Source organism: Sparassis crispa (assembly GCF_003851025.1).
Source record: "Sparassis crispa DNA, contig_000005F, whole genome shotgun sequence".
NCBI classification, from domain to species: domain Eukaryota; kingdom Fungi; phylum Basidiomycota; class Agaricomycetes; order Polyporales; family Sparassidaceae; genus Sparassis; species Sparassis crispa.
This window is the reverse complement of record NW_020939752.1, coordinates 1739642-1760931: the sequence shown is the minus strand read 5'-3', so window position 1 is coordinate 1760931 and position 21290 is coordinate 1739642. Positions and strand designations below refer to the sequence as shown.

At 49.6% G+C, this 21290-nt stretch overlaps 9 protein-coding genes across 9 annotated transcripts; 4 read left to right on the top strand and 5 right to left on the bottom strand.

Moving 5' to 3' along the window:
- Positions 1-428: 428 nt before the first annotated feature.
- Positions 429-1440, bottom strand: SCP_0605850 (hypothetical protein; the record flags this gene model as incomplete). Its single annotated transcript, XM_027759718.1, has 4 exons — positions 429-596; positions 649-933; positions 982-1138; positions 1346-1440. 4 exons carry the CDS (start codon positions 1438-1440, stop codon positions 429-431), a joined length of 705 nt encoding a protein of 234 aa, XP_027615519.1.
- A 289-nt stretch (positions 1441-1729) lies between these two features.
- Positions 1730-2918, bottom strand: SCP_0605840 (hypothetical protein; the record flags this gene model as incomplete). The annotated part of the gene is made up of 4 exons (XM_027759717.1): positions 1730-2429; positions 2477-2582; positions 2638-2829; positions 2882-2918. 4 exons carry the CDS (start codon positions 2916-2918, stop codon positions 1730-1732), a joined length of 1035 nt encoding a protein of 344 aa, XP_027615518.1.
- A 987-nt stretch (positions 2919-3905) lies between these two features.
- Positions 3906-6027, bottom strand: SCP_0605830 (hypothetical protein; the record flags this gene model as incomplete). Its single annotated transcript, XM_027759716.1, has 6 exons — positions 3906-4245; positions 4298-4443; positions 4497-4841; positions 4897-5526; positions 5608-5715; positions 5764-6027. 6 exons carry the CDS (start codon positions 6025-6027, stop codon positions 3906-3908), a joined length of 1833 nt encoding a protein of 610 aa, XP_027615517.1.
- Positions 6028-10041: 4014 nt separating this feature from the next.
- Positions 10042-10738, top strand: SCP_0605820 (hypothetical protein; the record flags this gene model as incomplete). Its single annotated transcript, XM_027759715.1, has 3 exons — positions 10042-10215; positions 10276-10559; positions 10609-10738. The coding sequence occupies 3 exons, from the start codon at positions 10042-10044 to the stop codon at positions 10736-10738; spliced, it is 588 nt and encodes a 195-aa protein (XP_027615516.1).
- Positions 10739-10970: 232 nt separating this feature from the next.
- Positions 10971-13408, top strand: SCP_0605810 (hypothetical protein; the record flags this gene model as incomplete). The annotated part of the gene is made up of 4 exons (XM_027759714.1): positions 10971-11130; positions 11177-12141; positions 12194-12364; positions 12422-13408. 4 exons carry the CDS (start codon positions 10971-10973, stop codon positions 13406-13408), a joined length of 2283 nt encoding a protein of 760 aa, XP_027615515.1.
- A 226-nt stretch (positions 13409-13634) lies between these two features.
- On the bottom strand, positions 13635-16073 carry SCP_0605800 (hypothetical protein; the record flags this gene model as incomplete). Its single annotated transcript, XM_027759713.1, has 4 exons — positions 13635-14416; positions 14470-14761; positions 14811-15821; positions 15870-16073. The coding sequence occupies 4 exons, from the start codon at positions 16071-16073 to the stop codon at positions 13635-13637; spliced, it is 2289 nt and encodes a 762-aa protein (XP_027615514.1).
- A 129-nt stretch (positions 16074-16202) lies between these two features.
- SCP_0605790 (hypothetical protein) lies at positions 16203-17532 on the bottom strand (the record flags this gene model as incomplete). The annotated part of the gene is made up of 4 exons (XM_027759712.1): positions 16203-16496; positions 16572-17056; positions 17145-17355; positions 17407-17532. The coding sequence occupies 4 exons, from the start codon at positions 17530-17532 to the stop codon at positions 16203-16205; spliced, it is 1116 nt and encodes a 371-aa protein (XP_027615513.1).
- A 209-nt stretch (positions 17533-17741) lies between these two features.
- SCP_0605780 (hypothetical protein) lies at positions 17742-18236 on the top strand (the record flags this gene model as incomplete). The annotated part of the gene is made up of 2 exons (XM_027759711.1): positions 17742-17754; positions 17860-18236. 2 exons carry the CDS (start codon positions 17742-17744, stop codon positions 18234-18236), a joined length of 390 nt encoding a protein of 129 aa, XP_027615512.1.
- Positions 18237-20950: 2714 nt separating this feature from the next.
- SCP_0605770 (hypothetical protein) lies at positions 20951-21290 on the top strand (the record flags this gene model as incomplete). Its single annotated transcript, XM_027759710.1, has 2 exons — positions 20951-21047; positions 21097-21290. The coding sequence occupies 2 exons, from the start codon at positions 20951-20953 to the stop codon at positions 21288-21290; spliced, it is 291 nt and encodes a 96-aa protein (XP_027615511.1).

The window sequence follows — 21290 nt, the reverse complement described above, 5'->3', positions numbered from 1 at the left end:
GGAAGGGTTGGTGAACTGTGGCGAATATCCTTTGCCATCTGAACATGGAGTTCAGAATGACTTTGCCAAACTCTCCCAATTGGCATCAGCATTTCGAGACATGCATCAGATACAATTGGGGATGTGCCCTTCTGGGTAGAGTATGTGGAGATGAATGGCGGTCCTTTCCACCGTGAGTAGGGTTGGCGAACTGTGGCGGATATCACTCGCCATCTGAACATGCAGTCCAGAATGACTTCGCCAAACTCTCCCATGTGGCATTGGCTTTCGAGCCATGCATCAGATACCATTGGGGATGTGCCCTCCTGAGGAGAGTATGTGGCTACTATGTTTCGCCTTACCACACCAGGTACATTGCCCAGGTTCAAAGACATGACAACCTTATATTTGACACACTACAGCATGAATGGACACCTGGCATTGGGCGATTACATTCCTAACTCATGCAGCTGCCGCGTCGCGTCCCGCAGCTCTTCCAGCACCACATCCAGGTTCTGATCTGTCCTCTTGTGCAACCAACTAGTGAGGTTCGCGACGCGAACATGCAGCTGTTCAAGCTGCACCAGTGTAGACTCGGAGATGGTGTACACCTTCTTCTAAGTTCTCGAGGTTCAGCAAGACTGTAAGGTGCTGGAACGTACCACTCACCCAGGGATCACCAAGTTTGTACCACCAGGCCTCCATAGGGCTCCCCACCGGCCCAACCTGATGATCCCATTTCCACCAGTAGTCGGGTGAATCCTCGAGTAGGTTCTTAGGACGAGGAACGAGGGTGGTGGGGTGTGGAATTGCCTTGATGTCAATGCTGATGGGGCGCAGAACTTCGTGATTGAAAGTGCAGATGCTGAGGACACTGGCGATAACTCCGCCATGGTCAATATGGTCAGCATGACCCGCCAACACGAGGTCGCCACAGATACCCCTGATGGCAAACTGCACAGGACTCAGCAGGGTCAGGCAATATCAGCAAGAAAGGTGTACCATCTCCCGGCGCAAGCCTTCCTCCCAACGGACCTTGGTGAAGTGATCTGGGTTAGGCTCTAGTGCTAGAACAGCTTCTTGGATCCTCCAAGTGTAGACTTCCAACTGCAACCTCCCTCTGGAGAACAGGCAGGGGCGCGCATCTGATGTTGAAGAACTGGGCAGATATGACGGTGAGTGGATGAGCCGAGGTTAATATCTGATCGACCTTATCTGATGTCTGATGTCATGCAATTGGAGAGCACATGCCGAGATGAAGCCCTCAGGCGAGGATGAAGGTCACTTTGCCAAATGTGATATTGGTGAGTAGGAATTACATACATGATGATCACTACATCGATATAGCAAACATGAATATGCGTACACCCCATTGAACCCTGACTCAAAGCGCATTTTCATGGCCCGCCCTTTCGTCCTCAATGTCCAGGGCGAGGATGTGGCTGAAGGCGTCAGTAGCATGGCTGGCGAAGGTCTGCCACATACTCACTTGCCTGGTGGCATAGCAAACATGACCCCGCCAGGAAGGATCCGTCATCTCGAGCCAGTGAGCCCATTGTTCTGCATTCTGCTTGAAGGTGGCTATGGTCCAGGCCATTTCGGAGTGGACCAAGACATGCTCCTCTCTCCATCTCTCATATCGAGCTCTGGCATGCAGCCAATTGACTCTATAGACTGGAGGGTAAATTAGCAGGAGGCCTAGAGATCAATCAGACAATGACGAACACTCGTCCATCCATTCTGATGAACCTCAATCTCCAGTGACATCCACAGTCCAGAACCAAGCCAGGTTGACGTTCCTGAGCCCGGAGGTGCTAGCCTCGATGATGGCAGTCTTCACGTGCAGGTCCTTTTTATCCAAAGGGCGATAGAGGGCCAAGTCTTCATCAGTGGTGCCCAAGCGCATAATGGCACGTTGGTTGGTGGAATAGAGCCTGGTGCAGGCCAAGACGGTCTGATCGGCAGCATGAACCTCCACCTGTGCACGAGTCATGGTTCTGACACTGTTGGCAGGATGAACTCTCTTGCGGTAAAGGTAAGACTTCAGTCCAAGGGCCATGCGAAGCTTGTGGAGGATGTCATTCATCAGGCCTTTGTGCAACTCCAACTCTTGGGCCGCCAGGGTCTGGAGCCCATTGGCGATGGCGGCCATAAATCCGATCTGCAAAGGTAAATTCAAGGAAGCTCGCTCGGGTGGAATCGCATCCTCACTATACTCAGCATCCTCAGGGTGTATTTGAAAAGGATTCTCATCCAAGGAATCCCAGAGTGCACCATCATCACGATCTTCCATGGCAGGAACGTCCTTCAACCTTCCCATGAACTTCTCAGAGCGATGTTGGAATGTGAGAATGCTGACTTCGAGGCGCTGACGGCGCTCGAGAGTCTTGAGGTCCTCCGCCACGCTTGGATTTTGATCTGCCTTGCGGATATCATTCGTAAGCTTAAGCCTGAAGGCCGTCAGAGCTGTATTTTTGTTAAGACGAGGCAAACTCACTGTGCTTCTTGAATTTTGAGGCCAGTTAACAACCATCCGGCGATGCCCTTCTCCAAGCCCTTGGTGGACTCCTCGCCCGTCAGTCTGAGTTGGGTGAGGTCTTTACCTGGGGCTTGCATTCACGTCAACTACATGCCACACGACGATGGAAGGATACTCACCCTTCCTGAGCTGGACATTGAAGGTGTCCATGATCTTCGGATAATTTTGGCGAGCCTCCATAGCATCATCGTACTCCTTCTGCCATGCCTCAAGGGCCTCCTCATCTGTGGATGCAGATAAAGCTTCAAAGGACTCCTTGCTTCGTGGGAAGCCCAGGAGCATGCATTTCCACTTGGTCATCAAGGTTGGCACTATAGGCAGCATAAGGCAGGTGGCAAATAGGGAAGGAGGAACCAGGCTCACCCATGCAAGTCGTCTTCTTCCAGTTGGAGTCATTCATGTGATCGTCAAGGACTTCTTGGCGGTGAGCTCGCGTCATGCCCCTGGTACTGCCTGAGACCATCATCATCATTTATGGAAGATAATATATACTGTTAATTAACAGACCTTTAAGATTAGCAGACTCCTTACTTAGCAGACCTCTTTCAGGATTATTTTATCAGCAAGCCTTTAAACTGGAGGATTATCTCAAAATAATCTTTGAGATAATCTGAAGGATTATCTGAGTTTAAAAGATATTTTTTAAGTTGTCACCAGCCAGGATTGAACCCTCAACCTTGAGAGAAAGTCACATGATCAACTGACACTAGACACTTTAGCCATTACACCATATCAGCTTATAAACTTACTCTTATGTATAATATATATATAGGAGATTTTGCTAAAGAGACTTAGACAAGTTCTGCCTATCATAAGAGAGTAGCTAAGTTGAACACAAGGCAAAGCATGTTTATAATAACATTTTTAGTACATACCTTACAATTCAATCACATCGTGATCTCATCTTTTACAAAAAGACTGTAGTCATAAATTTTAAGTTTAGAGAATGGACCTTTAATGGTACCTATAAGGTAAACAGTAGTTTACGACATATACAAACTTAATATATAGATATTGTAATATAAACAGCAGTATAGACTGTATGAAATGCTACTATGACATTTTTTGTCTTGTGTTTCACTCAGTTATGCACTTATAGACAGAGTTTGCCTAAGTCTCTTTAGCAAAATCTCCTATATGTATGATACATGAGAGTAAGTTTATAAGCTGATATGGTGTAGTGGCTAAAGTTGTCTAGTGTCAGTTGATCATGTGACTTTCTCTCAAGGTTGAGGGTTCAATCCTGGCTGGTGACAACTTAAAAAATATCTTTTAAACTCAGATAATCCTTTGGATCATTCTTAGGATTATCTTAAGGATTATCTTCAGACATTCAAAGATTATCCTTTGCTAACTTAGGAGCCTGCTTATCCTCTCATGCTGTTAACTAGCATAATTTATTATCACCCATAACTGACATCACTGCTGAGACCTCATTTGTCGGCGCCCACAGGGTCTCGATGACCTCACCATCGACCATACCAGCGCCAACTATAAAGTTGGGCGAGAACCGTTGGAAGCAGCAATCTTGGTGTCCGTGCACATGAAACAAGCCGATGCCTTGGTCTATCTTGAGCTTGAAGGGCATCCTCAGATAGGCGCTGTGGCAGAAATGTTTGCGGACATGGACACCATACTGGCATATGATGTCGTACATGACGAGGACGAGGGTGATACCGATGAGGGTCAGGAGCGCATTGCTGAGAGAGTAATCCATATTCATTTGTCTGCAGAGGGTGCATCGGTGAGAATGGATCATGAGAAGAGACATATGCGAACCTTTCTCCCTTCTGGAAATCGACGACAGTATGAGGGACGAAGAAACCATGTCTGGCCCAAGCAGTGGCCATGATTCCTGTAGCGTCGAGGTTGGCGCGATCCACATTGGCCTGATTGACAGCACGGTGCTCGTGACAAGTGGAGCGCTGGTGGGCTTAGGAGTTAAGGGCGGAAGAAGAACGTGCAGCCAGACATGCACCTGATGCGACTCCATGGCCACCGCCAGATGAGCCTTGTAATCCTCTTGGCCAACCATGAATGCCTGGCCGTCACTGAGGGTGACGTCCTCCTCAGGGTGCTTCATCTTCATGTGCTCTGCACTGAAATTGCCATCCATGATGAAGCTGCATTTGAACTTCCACTGCACTGGATCCACTTGCCAATCGAAAGGCAGGTTGAGCCCAGGCTGGGGACAGGTGGGACAAAAGATGGCGAGGCCACCCTTCTCCACAGGATGGAGGGCATCGTGTGAGAAGCCGTGCCACTTGCGATATTTGAGTTGGCACCATTGGCGGGACACTCGCATCAGCTCACGATAATGGTCCTGGCGAGGAACTGGCATGAACGGTTGGGCCATGGGAATGCATGTGAACACTTACGGGAATGGTGCCAGGGAAGGCATTGCTCGTGACCCATTTGAGTTTGCTGTAGTAGTTCAATGCCGCCGTCTTGCACTCTTTGTTCTCCAGAAGGAAATCGTCGAGGACGGCGAATGTGAAGGCGGTATGGGGATCCTTGACGGTACCAGGGTAAAGTCCCATTTGAAGAAGCTGCATGTCACGCTCCACTGCCATCTCACACTGGCACCAGTCAACGCCGATATGGTGAACGCCAGAGATGTCGACAATGACTATGATCTGATTCCCGTAACTATCACGGCGAGGTGGCCGGGAGAGCACCGGTGGCACATCTTCCTCCCAAGTGGGATCGGGAGCATCGTCGGTTTGCCTTGCTTCACTGTCAAGGGTGCCTGTCAGAGGTGCAAAGTCGAATGGGACCTCGCCATCATCTGGGACCTCGCCATCATGTGTGTTTAGGTCTTCATTGGAGGCATTCCAGAAATCGGACCCCGGGGCCACCACCGGTGCAGGGTTGTTATGTGCTGTGAAGGCGCCCAGAGGGCAGGGATCTCTGCCATGCCCCAAATGGATGCAGACGCCGACCCGATACAGTGATGCCAGCTCAAAATACTGACCCTGCCAATGCTTTATCCGATGGAAAGGAGCATGCTGATGGCCATTATGACAGCAGTCGGTACAGGTGAGCAGTCTGCCCATACAGTCCAGACATCGCCACCGTCCCTCACCAACCTTGCATTCCGCACAGTTTCTGGGCTCAGGCGGGGCTTCCATCTCAATAATGGCATGAAGATAGTCATCACAGTGGGGTATCCAGTCCCTCATGAAGTCATTCTGGGTCTATCGGGCATGGTCAGACTGTCAGATGGTCATGGCGGGAGTGCCCACCTTTGTCTTCCGAGCCACTGGATCCAGCTGAATCGGTACACCTATGTTGCCCAGGACATCGCCATCATCCAAGTTAAACAAGGAGCCTGAAGCTGGAGCCTTCGATGGACTTTTGGAAGATGATGGCCCGTTTGAACCCATGGGCATAGGCAAAGGTACGTCCACATAGCATACTCCCCTAGTGGTCTGTTTAGCTACCTTGGTCACAAACTCGACCTCGTCATCCAGGTCTACAACGAGCCTGCTTTTGTTGCGTCTGCTCATGGTTCAGGTCAGTAGGGAGTCATATTCCAAGCCCATCGATGAGCATTGTGTCCCTATCGCACAACACGTGCAAATCACACACAGCCTTGCTGCCCACCAGACTACTCATCAAGGTGGTTACGAATGGCTGCAATGCCTGGGCCCTATCACCTCGTGGTCTCTTTAGGCACTGTATCAGCGTTATGCAGATAAGGATGCCATGTTGGCGAGAGGTCCGCCAATCATATGTCGCCCTCAGTGCTAACTTTGCCTTGACTCGGAGTAGCATAATGTTCAAAAGAGAAACATGCACTTGCACCGCGTGCTCGCCAACACTGCCGCCATCTGCCCCACTAGCACTCACAACTTCTCGACTGAATATGCCACCACCTCCGCCAACTTCGAGGTCCGCCAACCATATGCTGCCATCAGTGATAACTACACCTTGCACTTCAGGGTACCCTTTATCCCTAGCTCTTAGCAACAAGATCTTCTATAGTATGTCATAGCTTCTTAAGTGTCAGACTGACCATGGTACCTATTATGTCCCAGGGCATAGATACAATATAGGCTGGGCATATGGGATGATTATTATGTGGGATATCCTACTAGGCTAGGACATTAATTGTTTATCCCAGTATTACTGGTTGTTCCATAGTGTTAGGGGTACATAAGGATGTCCCACTGTTAGCAGAAGATATATTTTTAGGCTGTTGTATATTTGTTGTTTCATCTTTTCATCTACTGCCATACTGTATAAACCTTAATTACATAGTTCAGTAAACCAGTGCTTTACTGATACTTCAAATGAGATGGGAGATACACAAGTAGTGGGATATCTCATACTAGGATTTATATTCACCTGCAGTGTTATAATACTAATTACTATTAGTGGTATGTATAATATGTTCATTAGATCAAAGAACAACTATAACAGGCCAAACAACAGTTCTTATTCTCGTGTTTCAAAAGAAATTATATCTTTTCTGATGTAATGTTCAAATTGACGTGATGTCACCTTTAGTATATTGCGTCTAACATGAATATTCTATAACTTTCATTAATAACCAAAAGAAACACAGTAACTCAGTCTACTTATACACTAGCAAATAAGAGACAAGTCAAGTCTGCTACTATAGAATGTACCTGAACAAAGCAAGGAAGACATTTGACCTAAGATTGCAGTAAGGTTGCATTCACAAACACATTCACCCAATGACTTCTTATACTCTGGGACATTATGCTATAGGATGGGATATCCCATTTAAGGACCTGCTACTCTCCAATCTTAATAATACAATAACTAGTGGAGGTCTTTAGGTAATTATAGTAGTTTAACAGATATATTTAGACAAATAATAGCCTGAATAGCTGTCAGCATACAAATAAATCACATTTTAGGATGTCCTTAAAATGGGATGTCCTTAAAATGGGATATTCTTAAAATGGAATGTCCCATTTTTATATAAAGTGTTAATAAAGCACTGGTTTACTGTACTATGTAATTAAGATTTATACAGTATGGCAGTAGATGAAAAGATGAAACAACAAATATACAACAGCCTAAAAATATATCTTCTGCTAACAGTGGGACAACCAGTAATACTGGGATAAACAATTAATGTCCTAGCCTAGTAGGATATCCCACATAATAATCATCCCATATGCCCAGCCTATATTGTATCTATGCCCTGGGCAATCCCACAGAATGTCCTGGGACATAATAGGTACCATGGTCAGTCTGACACTTAAGAAGCTCTTAGCTATGACATACTATAGAAGATCTTGTTGCTAAGAGCTAGGGATAAAGGGTACCCTGAAGTGCACCTTGAGCTGAACACTGTCGAGATGTGAAATGCGCACTCGTACTGCGCGCTCGCCAACCTTCAGCTAGGATTTGGAAATTCGTGACTCCATATATTTCACCATCACCTCCACTAACTTTGTCCCACCAATGAAGCTGCCATCGACAGTCTCCATCCCCTGCATAGTGTTCTCATCTCCATCAGTCTTTGGCATGATGTCCCTCTAATAAGCGAGCCAGTTAGGACCTGTTCTGAGTTAGGAATGCAGACTCGGTGATGAACTGTGCACATGCCAATGTGTGAGGCGTAATATGAAGCTTGCATCCAGTGGGGTGCCAGAATGCCCAGCCTGTTCTGGACACCCTCTCGCATGAAGTATGCATAGACGAGCCTTTCGCCATCTGCTCGAGTGACGCCATGATGAATCGCCTTTCCACAAAAGGCTATGATGGTTCTAGGACTATAATCGATGGCGACACGCATGGCGGGGAAGTTCAACCACACACAAGTGTAGTTGCCCAACGTCGCCAACAGGTCGTAGAATGTGTATGCTATCTCAGTGAAAAGGAGTTTCCCAGTTGGCGATCACCTGGAGCACATTGAATGGCGATGACCAGTTCAGCACCATCTCTCACAATTCTGGGTCTTGCTGGATCAAACCCAAGCACTGGCATCCTGCGGCATATAGTGTTGGGTGAACAATGGCCAGGATGGCACCCAGCAATGTGGAGGAATCATGAATATCACGCAGCCAACTTCTTCTGCCCTCAAGCTTCAGGCTGGCGAAAATCTCCAGCCTCCCAGACTCCATATGCTGCAAAGCCTGTCCAGATGCAAGGCAAATGGCGTGGCGAGGAGACCCACCTCTCTGACTTGTTGGAACCAACCTGGCGAGAGACACAAGGAGCCCGCTGGGAATTGGGCACACTCCTCAGGAGGCAAGAAGTACAAGGGGTTGTGTCGCCAACTGGCAGTGGTGCTGGAAGGCTTACTGGCTGCTATTGCTGGGTGTAGGGCCCTGGTCGCTTGGAGCATCTTTGTCTGACAAATTTGTCAGATCACAGCGCAAGGCTGGGCAAGCCACTCACCTGACAGTCTGGTATCAACACTCTTGGAAGTATCCAAGCCAAGATGCATCCGTGCATGTCCACGAAGGTGGTGGGCTAGTCTATGCATATTTCACTCTCACCAAATGGAGGAGGCCACTTCCATTCCAGTTCTGCCTTGAGAATTTCATTCTGCCCCATGGGCTGAATCGAAAGGCTGTCGCAATATCTATCAATGTCCCACTGCAGCCTTACTATTACAATGGCATGATCAGTGTGATCAGACCTGCGGCAAGACTAATGACTACCAGGATTACGGATGGCCTTCACAAGAGCATCCGCAATGTCATTGCACTCCAATAGGAGGGCGGATGGCATGGACAGAGGCACTTCTATGGATGGCGCAGAATGGGCTGCATGAGTGGCCAGATGGAGCTTCTGGTGGAACATGAGCTCCAAGACTCCTGCAATCTGATCGGTCAGTGGCATGGGTGACAGATTGCTCATCTTGATACTGTCTGCCAATCAATGGGATGATTACAGCATGCATCAGTTGAAGGAATGCACAGGTGTATGGCGGGCTCAGACGGTTGGCTTGCAGATGCAGGGGAGAATATAGGAGGGGCCACAATGGCAAAGCACAGTATGCATTCATCTGCCTGCATGTTGCTTGCAAGCACATCCCTTGCACATCTCACATGTTCATCATGCCGCCGAGCCAGACTTGATGCCGCCATGCCAGATCACGGGCCGGGTGGTCTGCCATGTCTGGGCCCTTCGTCACTGCCATCTAATTGGCCGAGCCTAACTCCGAGGAAGCCCTTTATCCCACAGATTGGCATGCAGATGATCACCAGATTGCCTCCACCCAGCATTCGCAAGATAGAGTTGGCGTGGTGTGCTCTGCCATAGAAGCGGCATTCAACATTGCCTTTCACCAGGCATGAATGCTAGTGCATACCTACTACCACCTCCCGCCACTGCGAAAAATACACATACAATGCTTCAGCAGTCACCACACACCATGGTGAGGAGGGTAATTGGTGTAAGCCCAAATGGGCCATCAGCACGTGCATGTTGAGTTGTGGGCGGCCGACGAGGAAATGGACAGAGCACTGCCCATTGAACTATCGACCCCCTTCACTGCCCCAACACAAAAATCTCATCCTCGACATCGAGAAAGCATGCCAGCGAGATTTGTAATTTTGACAGAGCATCAGCCCATACTCTCTGAGAAGCTGCGGTCTCATGACATGGCAGATGTCAAGGGTCGCAAGACTCTGGTTCAGAGCTTGCGCCAGAAGCTGAAGACACAGTTTGTCGATGCGTCAAATTATGACGACATCATTGTGGAAACTGTGAGCAGTGTTTCATGTCTGTGAGGTCCCCACTAACTCTCACCGCAGAAAATCTGAGAGTGGCTCAATAACCATGTCCACCATGCACAGGAGAAAGCGACAAAAAAGCGTATGCATGTTTCTGGCAAGCCCAATGCCTTCAAGGTGTGGGATGCGCTGGAGAGGGACAAGGTGACTGAGGCAGCGAGAGCACTTGCAGCAGAAAAGGGTTGCAATGTCTCCAAGGTGTGGAGAGTCGCACGGAGTGCCAAATGGGCAAAACTGTCCGAGGAGGAGCAGAAGGTGTATGAGGAAAAGGCGGAGAGTTGGCGCAATGGCACTCTGGATGATAAGACGAAAATGAAGTGCGTACCTCCTGTCACGTAGCATAAGGCAAATCCTGACCTAAGACAGGCTGAGGGAGCAGCGAATGATGCAATATCTGAAGAAGTTTGCCAAGACTATGTGGGACACCATGGGCATTCACATGGCATTCATGCTAGCATATCCGAAGGAAGCGGGAAGTCTGAAGGTAGAGATGTGAGCGTAGACCGTCCGACTGTCGCCATCTGCTAACCCCCGAGTGAAGGGTAGAGGTCAACCACGCCATCACTAATGGAACTCCATTCGGGGCCTATCCTGGGTGGCTGCGTGCTTATTAGCCTCTAGCAAAGGTGTTCTCTGAGTGGGCCAAAGGTGAATACGATAAGAAGACCTCAGTTGCATTGTCGCTGGCACACTGACCTGATTCCTTAGGTGTGACTGAGACTACAGTGATGGTGAAGAAGACACCTGCCGATTGCATGCGGGCCATGGACAAGATTCAGTTGACGGCCAACAGTTTTCCTCTGCTCCTGTCAGTGCCCGAAGGTATGGCGGAAGCGCCTCTCAAGGTGATGAAGGTACAAGTTCGAGACTTCATGAATCATCACTACGGTATGACACTCTCACTGGGTGTTGAGAGATGCTGATCAGTTTACAGCATTGGCGAAGGGTGTTCGGAACTGCAAGTCGCCATGGACAAAGCTGAACAGCATAGATGACATCAATGAGGTTATTCCAGCGGAGATGCTACCTGAGAACTTCCAGTGGATCGATCTCTCAAAGATGACAAGTGTTCCTGTTCGTGCCCTCCTCGACCACTTGCGGGCACGCCAAGAGGAACATGGACCTGAGCAGACCATGCAATTCACCCAGTACTTCGACAAGGATGGCAAAGCTGCTCCCGCCAAGTATGATCCTCTTCCACCACTTGACGGATCAGCACAGGCATTAGAAGAAGGATCTGAACATGAGGTCCAAGAAGCACTCACACCAAAGAAGGCGGGGAAGGCGAAGAAGAAGGGTAAACCTGTGTGCAAGGTCACGGAAAAGACGGCATCGAAGGAGACAAAGGGCAAAGCTGTCCCTGGCGGAGCCAAAGGCGGTGGGCATAAACGCAAGATGAAAGATGCATACGACTCAGAAGACGATGCCAGAAGCAGCCAAGACTCTGATCGGAGTTCGCCAGATATACCCAGCATGGCTTCCGAAGAAGATACTGCCAGCGATGAAGATTCAGGGGATGGCGAGAGCGTGATTGTGAATAAAGTGAAGGGCAAGGTGGTCACCACCACCAATGGATGTAAGGCTAACAATGGTGGTGCACCTCAAGCGAGCAGTAGTGGCGATGCCAAGATGAAGGAAAAGCGAGGTCGCCAAGACCTTCCTCTGGGCGCACTGCACAGATTTGACATGGAGGAGACTGATGAAGCATCGAGTGAACTGGAGCTCAGTACAAAGGAGCTGAGGCTTGAGCTTCAAGGCCGAGCCCCACATCTCACTGGCGGGAGTACTGTGGGGAGTACTGTGCCCCACCTCATCAAAAGGAGAGACGTGTTTCTTGCCACCCTTTCCGTCAAACTGCGATACCAGGATATGCTGAAGGAAGTCAAGATTGCGACTGTGGTGAGCTCCTTTGGTGAGGATTCATAGCCACCATTGATCATCCGTCATATAGCCCCAGATGTATCATTTCGCCAGGTATGATCCGATTCCCTGGAGCGAATGGTCGTATGGCCAGCGCGACCTCCCGCCATCATTCCATGCAGTGGACAACTTTGACATCATCGAGAACTGGTTAGGCGACAAACCATGGCTGATAAAATATCAGTTCTTACATCCACAGGGCGTACAACAATCTGCACTCGTGATTGGTATGGTGCTGAGGGACCTCACATGATCTCAGTTCATTGAGGAGGGCGAACCGATGAACCTTCCCGACTACGTGGTGAACTCGGCGATCTCATTTGATGCAGTAGAGCAGCTGCTTCGCTGTTGCGAGATCATTACCTTGGACATGGTGAAAGGGAATGTCACCCATGCCATGGTGAAGCCAGTGAGCAAGCCTGCCATACGCGGTGCCCCTCAAGGTGGCGATGACCTTGGGGGCCAGGAGGAGCAGGAAGGTGATGCCTCTGCAAGAACTCACAATGGCACTGCTACCGCTGCCAAAGTTCACAAGGCTCACCAGCCTGCCGCCACGGCCAACAACCCAATCATTCCAAGTGGAGGAGATGAAGGGCCGAGCCAGGAGACCAGTGGTGGGGCCTCTGACAATGGCGAAGAGGACGATGCACACTTGTCCGTACCTAGCAGTGGTGCCGAACGACCGCCACCGCCTCCGTTTATACCTAAGACAAGGAAGGCGGCAGCCATGAAAGGCCGTCCGTCAGGTCAAGCCAAAGCACTCCAGGGATGGTCGATCACCGATGCCCTTCAGAGTAATATCCCCGGCAGGATCACTTGCAGTCAGCGTCAAGCGATGGATGAGTTGCCCGCCAAGAATACCCACAGTCAGCATCCACTAGGAGCTGTTAAAGATTTGAAGAAGCTTCCTGATCCAAAGCAGAAATGTCAACCAGCACGTCCCGAGCCCGATGGTGAAGACAGCTCTGGCGAAGACAATCCGCCACCTCGGAAGCGTGGACATGGTACTCGGGACGAGTTGGTAGTGGTGTCACCGAGGAAGAAGAATGCGAGGGCCGAGGACTCGGATGATGGTGACACACTTCCCGCAAAGCAAAGACGAGCTCTGCCTCAGACCCCAAAGGTCAAGGACAAGGGAGAAACCAAGCTGAAGCCGGTGCATCTGAGGAAAGCAGCCGCCAAAGTGAAAGAGAGTGGCCAAGTTGGTGCAGGTCGCAAGACCCGCAGTGGTGGCACCAGACCTTGACAATATAACTCCAGTTCAAAGTAGACTCGTAGGCTTCCACATTGTTTCACCTTCTATAATGAGACCCATATATCTACATAGGTAAAGCCATGGAGATGGTGGCGATGGCGAGGGGAGTGGGCAAGAACTTCAGCAGGCATTCAGTTGACTTGGCGTGGCAGTGGCGAATCGAATGCATGAAGATTCCATGCTAGGTTAAAAAGCATGTATATCAATATTCTAATGACTACACATTGTGGCTACCGGGGCGAAAGGCGGTAAAGACCATGGTGGAGTCGACCTTCTCTCGGAATGCGTCCAAAGACTTCACCACCAGTGAGGTTTCCTCTCTCGCCATCGCCACCTCCTTCCCCACCTTTTTCGCTTCATCCAAAGCGGACGTCGCCACCGCCATCGAATCCTCTTTGGCGAGCACCAACTCCATCTCCAGCTTGCTCGCTTGAGCGATCACCTCTGCCGCCGAAGACCTGAGCTCCTTCTCCATGCTGTCTGACCGCGCTGCCTGGAGCTCCATCGAATGATGGAGGTCGGCCAATTCACCCTGCAGCTTCTTGATGTCTGCCTGGTTCACCGTCTGGTTCACGCCTTGCTCCAACCTGTTGACCTTCTCCTTGAGCTCTGGCAGGCAATGTCGCTGGGCGACGAGGTCCGCCACTGTCAACTTCACGCTCTCCTGAAGCTCGATGGTGACCGGCCTGCGAAACTCCTCCATCGCCAACTTGACCTCTTCGCAAATGCTCCGGGCATTTTCTTGAAGCGCGGATGGCGGGTTGATTCGCTGCAGCGCCACTGTGATCTCCGCCTTGATGGTGTTGAGGTCCACCATCCTCTCCTGGAATTGGACTTCCATCTCATCCTTGTGTGCCAGGAACTCCTGTCGCAACTCGGCACAATTTGCGCAGTCATCGTTGGATGACTGCGAGGTTTCTTCACCACTGGGGGTGTCGCATTCGTTCGATGGAGCAGGACTTCCTGTAGACACTCGCTGGACATCACGCAAGTGGGGTGCTGTATCCCTGGTCAGCACTGCATGGATTCGACCCTGTGGCGGGTGCACTCACCCTTGCTGGTCGGAGGCACTGCTCTGAGGCGATTCGCCTTTGCATCCCTTTTCACCTCCACCTCCTTCTTTGCTGCCTTGCGGTCCAATGTGGTGCCCTTCTTTGCTGGCCTTCGCCCTCCATCGATGTGTCCCGCCTTCACCAATGCGGAGGACTTCGCTCTCTTTGACACCTTGGATACGTCCAGGGAGGGCGTCACCTCCTGTGCCACCTCGGCAGCTCCTGCGCTCATCTCGTGGGGCGTCAGCAGTGAACGCCGCCGATCATCGTGTGGCCGCTCCAAGGACGCGTGCTGTTTCATGGTTACATTGACTCCAGCTGCGAGAAAATGTCCTGCTTACCTCATCCTCCGCCACCTCTGCCTGAAACTCTGGCACATCCTCTGGTTCATCGGCGACTGGTGTCAGCATGCGCTTGCTGCTGCTAGCTTGCAGCGGAGCAGCTGGCCCTGTTTGGAAGGCCATAGCCTGCACCGCCTCCATTGCCAGCCTGGCTGCTTCCTCCATACCATCGCCTTCCACCAGAGGCGTCTTGGCTGCTGCCTTCCAAGCATTTGCCTTTGCCTTCCTGGTGATCATGGGCACCATTGGGCCCGAGCGACCTCTCATCGCCACCCTTGTTGTCTGCCCGCCCTCCTTCGCAACAGACTTGGCAGGCGGGACCTCATTCGCCTCACATACTGAGGTCCTGGTGACCTCGCCATCATCTTGCACACCTGAGTTTTGGCTCCTCACCGGCTTTGGCTTGGGTCCTGACTTCTTACCTTCGCCAGGTTTTGCGACTGCACCAGACTTGGCAGGCGCACCAGACTTGGAGACCTCACCAGAGTTGGCGACCTTGCCAGAGTTTGAGGGAGCCATGGCTCCAGTGGTGGTGGCGGACTTGGTGGCACGCTTGGACTTCGACAATTTCTCCACCGAGGCCTCACCTTCAGGGTTGGCTTCATTGGGCGTGGCAGTCACCTTCTGCTTCATTGCCTCGACCTCCTCGCCACCCTTGACCTTGGAGCTGGATGCTGCAGCATTGCGCGTCTTGGTCTTCTTCAGCGGCTTGCGCTTCGACGCTCCCATGACCATTGGTTCTGCACCGTCGGGCTCATCGGAGTCAACCTTGACATCATATGAAGGTGGCGACATCGGCAGTGGCTTGCCCTCTACCACCAGCACTGCGCACATCTCTTGGAACTCATGCTGTGCAGTGTGTGAGTTTCCTCGCAGGAACACGCTGTCCGTATTCCTTGGCGCGATGCTGCAACTGACACCTCGTGCTGCACATTCAAGGCAGCGACCGAAGTTGGCGGTGTTGAGCTTGCATGGCCACTCTTTCTCCTTGCAGCCAACACAAGGGACGAGCTGCAGGAACATTAGCACAAGTCAATGTCTGACAAGATCATTACTCACCGAATCTGTTGCATGTGCCCACATGAAGTCAGACATGCGGGTGGACATCTTTTTCCACATGTCCTTCTGCGACACCATCACCTTCGCCTTCACCGTCGCCTTCCCCTTTGCCATCACCTTCCCCTTCGCTGTCACCTTCCCCTTCGCTGTCGCCTTTGCCTTTCCCTTCGCCTTTACCTTCGGTCCAACATGAGGTGACGCCATGATCCTCGTTGTCTGTTTGACAGGTTTGGCAGGGGCGTTCGTCTTTGCAACACCGGCGTTAGAGTCCCCTGCGGTCTTGGCGGGTAGATTGGAAGGCAGCGCTGGAGTCTCATCTTCACTTTCGATGAACTACTTGCTCTTGTATTCCTTCATCGCGCGCTTCTTCTTTGGCGGCTTGACGGTCGGTACTTTCTCTTCATCGCTTGACTCCTTCGCCTTCCTCTTCCCACTGTTCTTCATGCTCACCTTCGAGCCCTCCACCTCGGTCTGCGCCATCCTCTTCTGCGCACGCTGCGCTCGACCAAAGGTGGTCGGGGCCTCGCCTTTCTCCTTTGTGACCTCGATCGGCTTCATCTGCTTCGCCTTCAGAGCCACCTCCTCATTCTCACTCTCCTCACTCGACTCCGTGATGATGGCCTTGCGCTTTCAGAATGGTGGGGCAGCTGGCGAGATCGATGTTGGTCTGGCAGTTGGCAGAGCAGGCGATGCCGCATCAACCTCGATGGATTTGGGCTGGCCTGCACATGGCACGTCTTCTGCCATCTCATCGTCATCATCTTTGTCGGCATCGTCATCCTCATCACCGTCATCATTGTCAGCATCATTGTCGTCCTCGCCCTCCTGCTCCTCTCCCTCTCCCTCTCCCTCTCCCTCTCCCTCTCCCTCTCCCTCTCCCTCTCCCTCTCCCTCTCCCTCTCCCTCTCCCTCTCCCTCTCCCTCTCCCTCTCCCTCTCCCTCTCCCTCTCCCTCTCCCTCTCTCATCGCATGGGCCGCCTTCCCCTGCACCTTCTCCTTGCTCTTTCCCTTTCTCTTGTCCTCCCTCGCCTCCACGTGGACGATACGATCACCCATCATACCTGTCCTGGCATCGTTGTTAGCTCTCTCCTTGCCTTTCCCCTTGGTGACAAGGTCCCCGGTCCCCAGGTCCTCCGCGCCACATCCCTGGGTGTCATCATCGGCTGGCACATTGCCCAAGCCAGCCACTGGCATACTCTTCACCGGTGGCAGCTTGCGCTATGAATCTGGTGCAGTCAGTGTGTCACTCGACGTCTTACAATGCTTGTGACTCACCTTCAGTCCACCACTGCCTTCCCAGGTCCTCACACTCCCCATACTTGCGCACAGCCAGAGGGTACCTCTTGTATATCCTCTCATCGTCATTTGATATGTGGTCCAGCCGCGCCAGGGCCTTCTGCTGATATGCCCGGGTGAATTCCAGCAACGCGCTAATGACAATGCCAGGCATCCTCAAGGGCTGCGGGAAACTCTTTTCAAGCCAACTCTGTGTGGCATATGCGGTGAGTGCATGCGAGACCTTCGACCGATGACTTACCACTTTGAGGTAAATTCTCGTCTCCCAGTCCGGATAGCGAGGGTCGTTCTGGCGAGGTGCCGCTGCAACAATGGCCGTCAGTCGCGCGACCTGCAGAACATAGTTGGGGTCGATATCCAGAGGCATGGTGAGCTTGGCAGAAGAAAGTGTGAGGGTGTTTAAAAGCAGAGGTTGCAGTACAGCGGAGGTGGAGCAGACGACGCTATAAGCTGGCAGACACGATCTGCACCAAGTTCAACTTCACACGCCACGCGACCACGTGCTTTGCACGTGATCACTGGACTTGCACGATTTCTCAAGTCTCTCAAGGTCAGTGTGACCTGCCGCAAGTTCTCATGGCTCCCAACAGTAAGTTCTATTGCTCTCCTTGTGGAATCTGACTCCTTTGTGACATTATCTGACCTTTCTATGTCATATCAATCCCCTTTCTACAACTGATCTCCCGCGATCCAGGACTGATCGAAGACTTGTCTGCTCGCCACAATCTACCTGCCATGGCCAGTGACGCAAAACCTCCTGACATGCTGGACATTATGATGGGCGAGTTGGATGAGGAGGATAGTATCGCTGAGCCCCGTCGTTCACTCATTTCGGATCTCCTTGACTCTCCTCAATCTGCTCAGATCTCCTTGCCTCTCCACTCTGCTTCTCAGACACCCCTCGCGCCCCGCCACACTACCCCGTCCCTGGCGGCTCCATTTGCGCCATCCAACTCGCCACATGAGCATCTCCACCGCCACGCCTCGCCAAAGGTACAGGCGTCATCTGGATCTGTGGCGCCTGTGGAGGGAAGTCGCGCACTTATTCCTGACCCTCTGGTGCCAGCTTAGGATGAAAGTCATGGCAGTTCGCCAATTCATAGGCGTGCACTCATCTCAGATTCCACCCCCACTGCGCCCGGTGGAATGTTCGACTTTGACACTCCTGGCATCTCGCCAATCCCTCGATGCACCCTGTTGGAAGCTACTCTCCTTCCTCCACCAGCTCACCCTTTCGACTTTCGCACTCCTGATACCTCCCAACTCCCTTAACGATCGCTCATCGCTGAGCCCCTTGACGCTACACCACGTCCGTCCATCCACTTCGATAGTCAAGCAAGTACGCCGATGGCGAGGTGCATGCTGGTGGACGAGACACTTGACGTGGAACCAGTGCCGAAACTGTTGGACTTTGACAATAGTCCTCCCGCCACGCCAGGACGACGGCGAGCTCTGGTGATAGACAGCCCTGGCACGATGCCTGTGCGTAGCCAGGTCCGGTGGCTAAATAGTCCCAGTGCTTCGCCTCCAAAGAGGCGGCCTTTGTTGGACGATGTTTTAAGTCCACCGCCTCTGCCATCGGCACCCTCTCACTCGCCAGCTCGCACTTTCGATGACAGCAATTTCCGCCATGATGCACCTGTCATTCACTATATGAAAGGCCAGTTGTGGGCCACACCTTTGTATACAATATTCCCAGTTGACTGGGGGAGAAATTGTGCACAACCTGGCCACCATTGTAATGAGCACATTGTAAATATATTGTACACATTATTGGCCAGATTGTACATGCATTGTAGATATATTGTACACATTATTAACAAGATTGTACATGCATTGTGCACATTGTATACAAAATAAAGTTACACTCAGCCAGGATTGAACCCCTAACCTGCCGACACATGCTTACATACAGTGATGTCAGTTATGAAAGATAATCTTTTCTATCAATAAGTAGCAAATTTTCATGAGAATTGCTACTTTTAAGTAGACTTATCTGTAGGTGCATAGATTAATTTAGGATAATCTTAATATAATCTTCCAGATAATCTGAGGATAATCTTCTGGATAATCTGAAGATTAGCAATAAAATACAATTTTAACTTTGACACCAGCCAGGATTGAACCCTGGACCTTAGGTTGATTTTATAGAATATAATTTCAAGTAACACTTTAGACCACTTGACCATTAGGCCATACATCACAACTATCTTATATTAAATTAGACATCTTTTTATTGAAAAAGACTTAGCCAAATTCTGTCTATTAGAAAAGAGTAAGTAAAAGACACTTGACTTTTATCATAGATAGACAAGACTTATAAACAAACATTACTCTGAGTCTTATAGTCTTTTCTAATGCTTGCAGCCTTCATATAATGTAGTACAATATGTAATTAATAGAATATATGTTTCTACAGTTACTTCAGCAAAACAGAATTTTGCCATACAATTAGAAGATAGCTATAAAAATCTTGTATATATAAGTGCTCAGTCTATAATATAATAGACTCTAGAGTATAAGCCTAAAATGAACAAATAAAATACTGTCTCTCAATAACTTGTTATATATTATAGATGACTAGATTAAGATACTCTATAGTACTGCATGATAGTTTACAAAAACTGTAAGCTGTAGAACAAGACTATAATAAGATGCAGAGTACTGTTTGTCTATAAGGCTTGTCTATCTATGATAAAAGTCAAGTGTCTTTTACTTACTCTTTTCTAATAGACAGAATTTGGCTAAGTCTTTTTCAATAAAAAGATGTCTAATTTAATATAAGATAGTTGTGATGTATGGCCTAATGGTCAAGTGGTCTAAAGTGTTACTTGAAATTATATTCTATAAAATCAACCTAAGGTCCAGGGTTCAATCCTGGCTGATGTCAAAGTTAAAATTGTATTTTATTACTAATCTTCAGATTATTCTCAGATTATCCAGAAGATTATCCTCAGATTATCTGAAAGATTATATTACGATTATCCTGAGTTAATCTATGCACCTACAAATAAGTCTACTCAAAAGTAGCAATTCTTATGAAAATTTGCTACTTATTGATAGAAAAGATTATCTTTCATAACTGACAAAGATGTTACATAAGCCAATATTATATATGCACTTTCCCACTAAGCCACTCTGCCATGCTATTTCTTCAGCCTTAATTGTATACAAGGCTACTATTTATGCCAAAGGTGCTAAAATATGTTGTAATAAAGCTATTATAAAAGTTCAATCTCTATTAGTAGAGGATTAGATTATGTAATAAGTGGAATGTAGTAGTCATTACAAGGCATTATAATATCTCTTAGCATAGATAGTAGCCTTGTATACAATTAAGGCTAAATAAATAGCATGGCAGAATGGCTTAGTGGGAAAGTGTATATAATATTGGCTTATGTAAGCATGTGCCGGCAGGTCAGGGGTTCAATCCTGGCTGAGTGTAACTTTATTTTGTATACAATGTGCACAATGCATGTACAATCTTGTTAATAATGTGTACAATATATCTACAATGCATGTACAATCTGGCCAATAATGTGTACAATATATTTACAATGTGCTCATTACAATGGTGGCCAGGTTGTGCACAATTTCTCCCCCAGTCAACTGGGAACATTGTATACATAGAGGGTGCCTACTAGTGGAAAGGCAGCATCGAGCCAGTCACTGTTACTTCCAGGATGCCAAGTCTGGCAGCACTTCCAGATGAGCTGCCGATCCATCGTCCCACCCATTGAGAACAGGTTCCAGGCTTATTCCCAGATATCACACAGCTGCTGCCAATGGCAGTCCCTGGAGAGACGAATGCCGCTTCTGGCTCACAAGTGGCCCACCTCGGTAGATCATTTGCACAGATCACAGCAGAGGCAGACAGTTCTAGTGAGTACATCCCTGGCAACCTTCAGTCTGATCTTGACCTTATTCATAGTGGACGATGACGAAGGTGATAGCTTTGTGGTTAGTCATTGTTGCGCCATGTTGCGGGAGTGCATTGTACGTCTTCAGCATGAGCTTAACCTCACTGAGGATATGCACGTTGCGAACCTCAATGCCAGCTTGACCGTGTTCCAAATGGGGTACATTCTGAGGGACATTCGTGGCAAGGTGTATCGCAGCAACTGA